The sequence below is a fragment of the Pelophylax lessonae genome, assembly GCF_965119305.1.
Source record: "Pelophylax lessonae genome assembly, chromosome: 2".
Classification (NCBI taxonomy): Eukaryota; Metazoa; Chordata; class Amphibia; order Anura; family Ranidae; genus Pelophylax; species Pelophylax lessonae.
The window spans coordinates 334,862,602-334,875,620 of record NC_138769.1 but is presented as its reverse complement, the minus strand read 5'-3'; the positions used below and the strand labels follow the sequence as shown (position 1 = coordinate 334,875,620).

At 42.3% G+C, this 13,019-nt stretch overlaps 1 protein-coding gene across 3 annotated transcripts in view; it reads right to left on the bottom strand.

Moving 5' to 3' along the window:
• The window catches only part of DLGAP3 (DLG associated protein 3), a 724,943-nt gene that overhangs the window by 203,852 nt on the left and 508,072 nt on the right, over positions 1-13,019 (bottom strand). Inside the window, exon 6 of one of the 3 annotated variants that reach the window (XM_082246993.1) lies at positions 1,486-2,710. The exons of the other annotated variants lie outside the window; for them this stretch is intronic. Within the exon in view, the coding sequence (XP_082103119.1) occupies positions 1,554-2,710 (1,157 nt within the window). The 3' untranslated portion in view covers positions 1,486-1,553. Of the gene's footprint in view, positions 1-1,485; positions 2,711-13,019 lie in introns of those variants that run through there. 3 annotated transcript variants of the gene reach the window in all.

Here is a 13,019-nt window from a genome sequence, read left to right as displayed (position 1 = left end):
TTTATTTGAGAGGGAGGGGCTGTGTGTGTCCCTAGGGGCGTGATTCTAACTGTGATTGGCTGTGGCTTGAGCTGTAGGAACAATGATCAATGGTCCTACATAGTAGAACCGTATGATCATTGTTTCTACACAGGCGAGAATGACAGGCAGCTTGTTTACACTAGTCGCCTGCCTTTCTCCCTTTCCCCCGACGATCGCAGAGTGACCGGCGGACATCTGATAGATGTGTTGGATCCCTGGGGCTTTTCTAAAACCCACCCAATGAGTTGGGGGTGGTATGGATGCATGGTATCTGGGTGCTGGGCGGGGAACGTCTACGCCCCAAAGGGCTTACAAGACCTCCTTGGGATGTGACTGGAAAGAAAAAATGTAGAAATATGTAATTTATCTCTGTGCTCTGTAAAAAGAAAAAGAAAAAAAAACCACATTTAAAATCTTTAGACAGAAAGCTGTCATCACTGTAAACTTTTTTTATTAAAGTGTTTGTACCCTTGGGTTGGCATATGCTGCCAGCCTCTATTGTATTCAGCTATAACACACTGTAAGTGTATGTGGAAAACAAAGCTTCTAAATGCCATTTTTGCAGATATCTTCAGGCTGGTCACGTGACTCCCAGCCACTCTTCTATTCCAATCCAGGGCTACAGCAGGAGTCTGAGATCTCCGGCTGACGTCAGCCGGGAGGTCACATGACTGCTGTGCTGCCCGCTCGGCTCCTCCCACTGTAGCCCTTAGATTGGGGCGGAGAGCGCCCAGGAGCCACGTGACCGGCCTGAAGATATCTGCAAAAATGGTATTTAGAAGCTTTGTTTTCCACATACACTCACACAGTGTGTTATAGTTTAAACCAAGAGAGGGTCTGGCAGTAATTTTTTTTAAATGTTTAAATCAATACTAATAGCGGCAGGAGGGGAGGGGCAGCTCTCTCACACACACAGAGCTGACAGGCAGGGAGGGGAGGGGGGGGGACAGAGAACAGAGACACGTATCCTGACCACGAACCCATAGCTCAGCAGCCATGATAAACATGGTCTGCTCTCAGGAGGGGAGTCAGGACCAGGCAGAATCAAACAGGTATTGTAGGAGATACAAAGGGGTAATTAAAAAAAGGAAAGCACTATGCTACAGCTTGCACATTAAAGGGACAGGAGCATCAGTTTTTTTTTTTTTTGGGGGGGGGGGGGAACAACCACTGAATATTACAACCACATATACTGAATGCCATGATAACTTGGCAACAATGTAATGCACTAGTTACAGTGCATCGGAATCACGAATTGTAAAAGCATTATATAAAACTATTGCATGTACTGAACATCATCAACTATAAAAGATGAGTAGAACATGCAATATTTTTAAAGCATACATTTCTCTTTTTTTCATTATAATATTTTGACTACTGTATAAAATGTTGTATACCATGTATATATCATGCTATTTTTCAATTATTTCTTAAACAGTTGTATTCCATTTACTTTTATAGCAAAGAAAAAGACACAACTTTCTTCAACACTTCCTTTATTGTTGTAAAACATGAAAAAGGCCAGTTCTTCATTATCCATGGGTATTCCCCATTACTTGTTTGGGGTGGATTCGAGGACGACCGCGAGGTTGTCCCCTCCTGCGTAAGGGGCCAGTGAGACGGCTCCCTGCCCAGGTGGGGTTCTCACTGCTGCCCCTGGCGATAGTGCTTGGCATAGAAGACCCAGTTCTTGGATCCTGTAGAAAGAACTGAGCAAAAGAACAGGGCAAAGTGGCTGATACAGAAGAAATGCGTGTTCCTCTTGGACGTGTTAGTCCTCCACGAGCCCTTCGGCCAGTAGTGGCATTGCCACTGCATGGCGTGCCTCTGCCTTCAGTAGCCTGACCTTCTTGAGCAATTGCTCTTTCCTGTCTTCTTTTTCTGAGTTCATCTCGAATATCACCAAGCACACCAAGTAGCTGCCGGTGAAGCTCTCTATCTCTTGCACGTTCCTCCCTTTGGCGAGTCATCTCTTCTTCTTTCAAGGCCAACTCTTGACGGTAGAGTTGGTCTCTTAGTTTCTCTAGCTGCAATAGGCGATGAAGACTAGCTCGCCAACGAGCTCTTCTATCCTCTTTTGGTCGAGGTCTTCCAAGTCTTCGCGGCATTGTGGCACTGGAGGCCTGATCACCCTCAGGGTACTCAGAAGAGAGAAGAGATTCATTGCAACTGTGTTCACTACGTTGAGATGATGCCAACTGGTGATCATCATCCCCATTGTTATCTTTTCTATGGTCCTGCATCAGTGGCCACACCATTCCACCAGACAATGAGCCAATCTCTGTTTGTTGACTACCTCCATCCCTCTCAGATTGTGTAGACTCTGCTGATTCAGGAACCCTGTCAGATGGTGGAATATCGGAATCACTTTCATCACCCCAGCCTGTATGTGCAGAAAGATAGCAAAGAGGATCCTCTGTGGAGGAGGCTAGGGGTCCAGGAGAGACACGCCTGAAGGATTGCTTGATTTGTCTCCCCACAGTAAGTGATACACGCACTTCCTCTTTTGTTGGGGACCAGTGCTCTAGGTAGGGATTAATAATCATTCCTTGGCACCTTCGGTTTTCCAACTCTTGGTCTTCTGTATCCCCTTCTACTGAAGTAGTGCTATAGGTGACCAATGTACCACTTCTCTGTGGTGGTGAAAGTGTAGACCTCATGGGAGACCTTTGATTTGGTAATGAAGATGCTGTAGGATAAAGAAGAAGAATTTAAGAATAATTTATACAAAGATCTAAAATAAATATATAATTAAAGTTTCTTCCTAACCTGCACTTTCCCTAATTCATCTTAACATACCCTTCCTGCATAATTAATATGATTGATGTTTCCATCCTAACATTCAATTATGGGTGCTAAATGCTTGATGTTGGGCACATTTTTAAATAAGTATTTGTATTTGAAGAGAATGAGGTAAAAATAAAACCATCTTATATAGGAAATAAGTCTGCAGCAAAATTACTTTTTATATCTAAATACTCAGATAACTGCAAATGTAATTATTTGAAGTGCAAAATCGTTTCACATGCCTATAGCAATGGTTACACTTCCTAATAGTTTTCATGTAGCATGCAGCATACAATTGAAGAGACAATTCAAGACACCCATAAATGACCTTCCTTCTTATGTTCTGCAATGTGCATGCTAAATTTATACTCTTGGTGGGTATGTTGGTGATGTAGGTTTGCTGCAGACTTTTTTCCCATGCCAGCGCCTGAACTGCTCTGCCTTTAGCCCCTGCTGTTGCCTACAGAATCCAGAAATGAAGTAAAAAAGGAGTTTGGGCCTCGGCTATAGATTTTAGGGTGCAGGACCTTCAGCAGAAGCTAAAGAAGAGGGTTGCCTGGAGACGCAGTGTCAGATGGGATGGCTGGTGTCCTAAAGGGGGTTCTGCTTTTGATGCAGGGAGAAAGAAGATTGAACGGCAGTACTGTATAACAGCCATATTACTGTGTTTTCTGATAACAGGTTTGTATAGGTATTGTTAACAAATTTTTAAAATACAGCATGACTTCTTGCATTTTTCTGAAGCCAAGAATAAATTTGTTCCAGGTACATATACTGCTAAATAATTTACATCCTCTTTGGGACTGGGGATTTGCAGCTGATACACTATTTTTCCCTACCTTTCTAAAGATATGTCCCTCAGTACAATGCATTATATTGAAGTCTGTTGAGCTTACCTGGATCAGCTTTGATGCCTTCCAGCTTACCCACCATCCTGCACAACATGCAAGAAAGGAGGACCCTTCCCTCTTACTGGGATGGGGGGTTAAGAGCAGGGTGGCCCCTCCTGGCAGCCCTGATGGGGTAGCTTCTCTTTAAATCTTGCCGAAGGTCCAGGCACCCACTGTCCTGTGTTGAGACTCTTGGTACGTCATGCATAGCCGAGGCCGCTGGATCTGTGTTCACAGCTGGGGCACTCTTGATATTTTTTGAAAGGGGATTAGTATTGGTTTTATATTTTATTGAGGGAAAGGGTAAAGGTTAATTTAGTGGAAGTTTTAAGCCATATTTTTTCACATATTATAAAAAGGGCAATTTGAAGCAGGGGCAATAGGTCAGCTGGAGAATGAATTACAAACTTGCTTCTCAAGTTGATTACTTATTGCTTCCTGCAAATGTAGGCGATATCTAGTATGAAACAGCCATGAGATATCTAAAGCTAATAGGAGGCAGAGGCAAGTGGCATTGACAGTGTTTGTGTTTTACAAGTAGTGTTAATAACGTTTCAATAATAACACTCATAAACCCAAAACGAAATATTTTCCAAAAACTTTGATCATCTCAGTCATGATACAACATTCCAACACACTGAATTCCTACTATACCTAGGGCAATTTAAAAAAATTCTGACTTAAAACACATACTAAAGAAATCTGCTGGTTTTGCTCAAGCAGAAACTTCAAAACCTGCTCTTGATAATATGTTTACATAGAACTGATTCATATCTCAATCATGAACATGGCCGCTGAATCACAGGAAGTTAGTTGATAACTATATTTAGCAAGACGTTTTCAAGATGTATATAAAATCTTTTCTAAAACTGCCAATAAACAATAACATTTTAGATTTCTCTCAGTACTCTAAATATAAAATGTGTTTATGAAGTTTGGCAACCAAGTATCTTTGCAAGAATGTAGGAAGGCTGCCAGCAAACCTGTTTAACAATTGAATGTACATTTTGTTAGACGAAGGGCCTCAGATATAAGTGCTGTAGGATGAGATGTATGTCAGTGCTGGTTGTGCCATTGAATGTTCTGTATTGTTAAAAATAAATGTATAAAAGTTTAAAAAAAAAAAAAAAAACTTTCATCCCCATTTTCTGTTTTTTTATTTATTTTTTTTTAAAAAAAGCAATTTTATGTATGCTACACCGTGTTCTACAAAACCAGGCAGCTGAATAAAAGTCACTGTAACCACACACATCTGTCAGCTGGGCCCACTTCTATTAACAATTACAACAAGTTAAAGTGCATCTGTTCCCATACTATGAACACGTATTTACATATTCTTAACAAGAAGTAAAATTACTCAAAAGGTCACAACAAAGACTCTAATGTTGGTTTCTAACAGTTTAGTGCACCTGCTGTGTGTTTACATTAGAGGACTGGCAGGCTGCCAAGACTCTGTTCTCTCACTAGAAAGTAAAGGTGAAAGACAATGAGATTTCTGTCATTAACTTTGAAGATTAATTTCTCCACAATGCCTACTGCTACGGAGGTGAATGGGGGCTTGTTTAAAGTGCTTTTATTGCTTGCGTGAAATATATAAACACTTTAGTGTGCATAGTCTAACCACGGATTCACTTTAAGTCTAATTAAAATATTTTTTTGCAACAAACTGACACATCGCCTAAGTGTTGTGTCTTTTCTATGTTCAAATTCACATAATTAAATTTACTCCCATAATCAAAATTATCCCAACAAACTAAAAACTCTACATCATTATTACATTTAAAGACAAGATATACAAATAAACAACCAACATATTTATAGTCATAGCATACAACCTTTAAATGAACACAGGAATTTTTGCATGGTAGTTGTACAACAGAAAGAACAAGAAAAAGTTTTCAACACACAGAGCCTACAGAACATTTAGTGAATGATGTGAACATGCCACAGACACAATTGCATTTTATTTCAATAATAGTTAGGGTGTTGTGTTTTTGCTGAAAACATTTTGCTTCCTTACTTTGCTCTACTAAAGGAAAGATATAAAATATATCTAGTACAACAAGCCACAGTACAGTGAGATATCTTCTCAATGATCTAACTAGTAATATTACCCTAATAATGTTTAAATTTTAGTATGTAATTTTCTAGTCTGTTCATAAAATCTTAAAACAGACCTTGCAATACAATGCAGTGGATAAGGTTTGGACCCCTCCCCCTGTAAAAATTGCCTTAAGATAGTACATGCACAAAAAAAGTTATATTATATAAAAGTTATATATTATATACTACCTGTCTTCCACCTGCAGGTGCCTAGGCAAGAGAGACTTAAAACAGAGAAGCCATATCTCATGAGAAGGCACTCTTCTGGAGTGTTGTTTTATAGAGATTTGGCCTGCTTTGTAGTGTAATGCCCAGCGATGCGGAAGACAAAGGTAATCTAAGTATAAAATCTTTTCTTTACAGGTACATTTTGTAGATACTATCTGCAGGAATTTTTTTACAGGGGACGAGGCCTAGACATTATAAGTGGACCTTGCATTGTAGTACAAGATGTAATTTACAGTAAACCTTCCACGCTATAAAATTATTTAAATAATTCAAGGCAATAAATAAGAGAAGACATCATACAAAAGGTTGACTTTTCTAGGGGTTGCTGAGGCACTTACACTGCATTGATAGATCCCTATGGGGGTTGGTTCGAACTCTGGCTTCAAAATGAGGTCAAGGACTTTAGGCAGTTTAGTTCCTTGGGCACACAGAAAATGTTTAGCAAAGAATTAGGTATATGCAGGCAATTGGTGGTGTGGTATATCATGGGCTTGTGTTATGTAAATACATACATGTTTTCTTCAAATATTTTCTTATTTAAATGGGATTCAGAACTTTGTCAATTAAGGACAAAGCAACAGATCAGCTTCATAATCCCCTTCATCTCCTGCTTATACTTACCTTTCATTAATAGCACAGTCACCAAGTACACCCATCTGAGTGAATGTAAATACTTAGTACTTTGCCTTCCTCCCACTATACTAGGTGCCAACAGCTAATTACCCGGTCTCAGAATTGTTTAATGGGGCAGGGGAAAAGTCTCTAGCCCTGTATACGCTCCAAACTAGCTGACTTGGAGCCTCCACTGGCACTTTTAATACATGGCTCTGGAAGGCGAATGGAAACAGAAACAGAAGGTAATCATAATCAGCAGAGGTTGGTCTACTAAGTGAACCTCTACTTTGTCATAAATGGGCAGTTCAGGTTCCCTTTAACTAAACTGTATCTAGGTGAATACATGCATTATGAATTCTGTTTTAGTCTTCTATATTTTTTAGGCACACATTTGAAAGTTTTGATTGCCTTACTGAACTGCTGCTCTTTATATTTACTAAATTTTTATTCCATCATCTATGGCATTAAATAAATGTGTGTGTGTATATATATATATATATATATATATATATATATATATATTAGTGATCGACCGATTATCAGCAAAGCCAATATATCGAGGGCCGATATGCACTTTGCCCGATATATCGGAATCAGCCTTTTGATTTACCGATATTGCTGATATTTCTGGAAAGTGATTGTACCGAGGTGATGCTTGCAGCTAGAGGCATCACCCCGGTACCGGTGTCCATAGCCGATGGTCGGCTGTCTTGAAAATGACAACCGATGCGGCTGAGAAGCCGCTCGGCTGTCATTCCAAGGATCGGGAGGGGACGTCCACCCCATCCCGCCGCCTTCCGCGGTTTTCCCGGGTCCCACCGGTAGACCCGGGCATCCTACCTTCACCGCCGCTGTCTGAACAGGTCTCCATCTGCACCGCCGCCATCTGACCGGGTCTCCATTTCTTTGAATTTGGCGCCGCCGAGTACCCGAAAGTGATGTCATAACATGACATCACTTCCGGGTACTGGCGGCGCCGAATTAAAAAAACGTACAGCATTCAAAACAGCCAAACTTGGCGTTTTGAATGCTTTTAAGTGCAGAGGAGGGGTTTGGGGTCTTTTAGACCCCCAGAACCCTCCACCACAGTACCTGTAGACATTAAAAAAATAAATACTTTTTTTTTAATGTCCGAAAATATTGGCCAATATCGGCCGATACAGATATCCGATGACCAAAATATTGGTATCGGCGGTAAACAAAACTATATCGGTCGATCAATAATATATATATATATATATATATACATATATATATATATATATATATATATATATATATATATACACATATATACACTGCTCCAGATCTGGGAGGAAATACTATCTGTTGTCTCATTAGGGGCATACAGATGTGTCCATCAGACGATCTTGGGCTGGGCTAAGCCCAATGAAGTGGTTGGGCGGGAATGCAGGTGCCAGGAGTGGGCAGAGTTTGGCACTGGTTGTAATTGATACATGGGGATCAGCTGGAGAGAGAAGACTCCAGAACTGGCCAATGTAATTTTGGAGATCAGGAAAATCACAACCCCCCCCCATCCCCTTCCACGGAGATCCTCTCTCTCATACTAGTGATGTCTGAAACCCTCTATCAGGCTAATTCCATTCCAACCCCTATAGGTTAATCCCTCCCCCAGCAGTCATGAAGGTCTCTCGGCTCCTCATCTTTACTCTCCAGAGGGCAAATCTGGACTGCCCCTTGCTGGGGGGGGGGGTAAAAAGGTGTTGGGTGCTTAGCATGGGGAGGTTAAATTAGTGGTATGGGGTTATGTTGTGTGGGTTAGGTAATTAGGTGGTTAGGTTACAGAAATAGGATTATTTTGGTGGTGGGAATACAGGGTGGGTCAGCAAGCTGTATATATTAAGGGGTGGGGTGTATAATCAGATAGTTACGATGCAGGGCATGTTAGACAGGATGGGGGAGGTAGGGTTAAATAGGATGGGGTATAGGTTTAGCTAGTTAGGATGCGGAGGTAGGGTTCGCATACCTCCCAACCATCCTAGATTCAGTAGGTCCATCCCGAGATTTGAACGAATCTGGGCTAAATCCCTGAGGTGGGGGAGGATTTGTGTTCAGAATGAGAATTGGGGTGAAATTTGCTCTGTAAGGGTAATGGAGGATTTTTACACAGGACAGAAAGATTCATTTTGGGAAGGGTGAGTGCACAGATTAGTGCTGGAGATGTTTTGGAGGGAAGGGAGTAGGGATTTTTGCAGAAAGGGTAAAGTGGGGTAGAGTATTGCCTGCAGGTGGAATTTTACACTCTCCTGACCCCTACACTGTGTTTTACACCCCTCTGACTCCTCACTCTTTTTATTTTGTATGCCTGACCCCTACTACACATTACACACTCCTGACTCCATATATTCTGTGCATTACACATCCTGTCCCCTGCATTCTGTGTATTACACACCCTGTCCCCTGCATTCTGTGCATAACATACTCTTGGACCCTGAATTTTGTGCATTACACACTCTTGTCTCTGCATTCTTTTTGTTATGTGCTCCTGACTCTTACTATGCATTACACACTCCTGTCCCCTGCATTCTGTGCATTACGTACTCCTGGACCTTCCATTCTGTGCATTACACACTCCTTTCCCCTGCATTCTGTGCATAACACTCCTGTCCCCTGCACTCTGTGCATTTCACATTCCTGACCCCTGCTCTTTGTGTATCATGTACTCCTAAACCGGCCCTGACTACAGCACTATGTGTGATGCATACTCCTGATTTTTGAGCACATGGCATTACACACCCTGGACCCCTGCATTCTGTGTTACATATTCCTAAACTCAACACTGACTGGAGCACTCTGTGTGTTACATACTCATGACCTTTGTACACTGTGCATTGCACACCCCTGACTCCTGCACTCTGTCTTACAGACTCCTACACTTCATACATTGTATTGTACATTACATACTTCTAATCAAAGTGTTCATTGTTTCAACAGCTGCTGGTTGCTAACCAATCCCTATTTTGATTAAGTTATTTAGGGTAGGCTCAGACAAAGTGTTAGCTGTCTGTCTATTTTCAGTGTGTGCAAAACCATATGTAATTAAAGCTTCCTTTTTTTTTTTTTTTAATGATTGTGCTGAGGTTTATATGTGTCTGCGAGAGTCTTGCTTGTGGCATAGAAACCAAAGTATATTTTATAGGTACAAGGAAACCCATGATAGTAGTTCTGAAGCACATCAAATGTGCCAGGGAAAGGGTACCCACTGTGCCCTGAAACACACTGCCCACATAGGGTATTTAAAAATGAGTCAACCACAATTTACCGGGGCTTGGCCCCAAGTATCCGAGTACCATTGTTCATTGAACTTTTTCTTCATTTTTGGGGCACAGCCACTGGCAGCCCTGTCTGGCAAAGTGATTTCCTCTCAATAAATTGTGAGGGTGGGACTGTGCTAAGATTGGGTGTAATCCCATTATGTTGTGGAGGGCTGGTATGCAGCAGGCATCATTAGAAAATTGTGCAGCTTTTTTCTGGTAAGACATATCTAATGTTATGTCTATAGTAAGTAGTGATGAGCTGAACACCCCCCAGTTCGGTTTGACCAGAACACCGCGAACAGAGGAAAAGTTAGTTCAAATAAACAAACTCCATTGAAGTCTATGTAAGTTTAACCTCGAAAATCAAAACGGCCTCATTTTGAAAGCTTAAATACAAGCTATTGGCCAAAAAAAAGTGTATGGGGTTCCGGGTACTGACCTGGGGAACATGTAGCAATGAAAAAAAAGTTTTTTAAAATGATCGCTTTTAAAGGAGCAGTGATTTACTGATTTTAATGAGGCTTAAAGTAAAAAATTCCTTCAAATATCGCGCCTGAATCCCCTGAATGTGCCTGTAAAGTAGTGCATCTCTACGATGTATGTAGCCTGCTGCAGCAATACTGACATTTCTAAAGCAAAAAATGTAATTTACAAATATACATACAAATTTCAAATCGCATGTACTTGTCATACAGGTGCAGAAAAATTGGGACTTGGTTGTTGGTGGTGCCTGAACACCGTAACCCCTCGCAGTTAGGCTCTGCTGCTAAAAAGTCCATACAAATTTGAAATCTCATGTACTTGGCATACTTCCAAAAGTTGGGCCTTTGCTGTTGGTGGTGCCTGAACACAGTAACCAACCCCTCCCAGTTTCTCTTGCTGGGCGCAGGAATGGGACCTGCTAGTAAGAATTCCATACAAATTCGAAATCGCATGTACTTGTCACTTGTCATAGAGGTGCAGAAAAATTGTGCCCTAGGTGTTGAGGGAGCCTGAACACTGCAACTCCTTGCAGTTACTCTTGCTGGGCACAGGAACAGGCCCTGCTGGTAAAAATTCCATAAGAATTTGAACTTGGCAAAGATCAAGTGTCGTATGTGTTCTTATCAGTTATCTAGTGAGGGCGCTGTGCTGTCATCTGACCTGGCCAAGGCTGGGTGGCGGCTATGCAAACTGGCTGGAGTGATGGGGACCTGGAAGGTTAGTATCAGCAGGAACTGAAACTGAAAATGGGCCTTTGCTGTTAGTGGTGCCTGAACACTGTAACCAACCCCTCACAGTTACTCTTGCTGGGCGCAGGAACGGGACCTGCTGGTAAGAATTCCATACAAATGTGAAATTGCATGTACTATACAGGTGCCAAAAATCTGGCCTTTGCTATTGGTGGTGCCTGAACACCGTAACCAATCCCTCACAGTTACTCTTACTGGGTGAAGGAATGGGACCTGCTGGTAAGAATTCCATACAAATTTGAAATTGCATGTGCTATACAGGTGCCAAAAATTGGGTCTTTGCTGTTTGTGGTGCCTGAACTCCGTAACCAAGCCCTCGCAGATACTCTTGCTGGGTGCAGGAACGGGACCTGCTGGTAAGAATTCCATACAAATGTGAAATTGCATGAGCTATACAGGTGCCAAAAATTGGGCCTTTGCTTTTGGTGTTGCCTGAACAACGTAACTAAGCACTAGCAGTTACTCTTTCTGGGTGCAGAAACGGGACCTGCTGGTAAGAATTCCATACAAATTTGAAAATACATGTGCTATACAGGTGCCAAAAATTGGGCCTTTGCTCTTGGTGGTGCCTGAACACCGTAACCAACCCCTCGCAGTTACTCTTGCTGGGTGCAGAAACAGGATCTGCTGGTAAGAATTCCATTCAAATTTGAAATTGCATGAGCTATACAGGTGCCAAAAATTGGGCCTTTGCTGTTGGTGGTGCCTGAACACCGTAACCCCTCACAATTAGTAGGGCACAGGTAAAGGGCCTGCTGTTAAAAATGACATACGACATTTAAATTGTATGCACCTGTCATACAAGTGCAGAAAAATTAGGCCTTGGGGGTTGGTAGTGACCTAAACCAAAAAACTTGGTTGGAAGCTAGCCGAACCAAGGTAGAGGAATACGACAGGCAGCATATGCAGTCTTCAAGGGATGGCAGACCCCTAGCAAATTCAATCAGTTACATCAGCATTAGGGGCTTGATAGCTCTTGTTGATGCAGGACTGGTTCAGTTTGATAAAAGTCAGCTGGTCAATAGAGTCTGTGGACAGAAGCACAAAACCATCACAAAACCTCCAGCAGCACTGAACGTCCATTCGGAAAGCACACTGAAAGCAGGACAGGCCAGTAGCTCCATTGTATATTGAGCAAGTTCTGGCCAGTGGTCCATCCTCAAGACCCAGTAACCCAGTGGATGCTCTGCTGGAAAGGTCTCCAAGTCTGCTCTTGCGCCTAGATAATCATGCACCATATGATGGAGACGCTCCCGATGGTTGCTTAAACAGCCCTGGGTGCTGCTGAGGACAAAAGAACTGTTTAATGGCATCGATCAGCAAGCTGCCTTCTCCACCGCTTCTCCTTTGGCTGAACGATGCCTCAGAAACACGTCCAGAGAATGTTGACCTCCCAGTGTCTGGAAAGGTGGTACACAAATATTTTTTCAAAGCCTTCGCAAGATGTTCCATCCTCTGCTCCCTCTGCGAAGGCAGGATGAGCTCTGCAACTTAACCCTTCTAACGTGGATCAGTAAGGGTTGCCAACCAGTAATTATCCCTCACCTTCATAGCACGAATCTTTGGGTCCTTTTTCAGGCTTTGCAGAATCAGGGAGCCCATGCAACGTAAGTTGGAGAAGACATGAGCTTCTGAGTCCTCTGGGTCACTAAGGATGACATTGTCAGCAGCAGCAACCTCTCCCCAACCACGTACAACTCCTGGGGTTTCTGGGGAATCAAAACCATCCCTTGAAGGTATGCTATACTCTTCATCCATGCTTCTGAAATCCTCCTCCTCCTCTTCCTCCTGTGTGTTTTGTGGCCCTGCAGGAATGATATCTGCATAAAGGAGGCCTTATGAGGAAAAGAAGTCCTCCTCTTCCT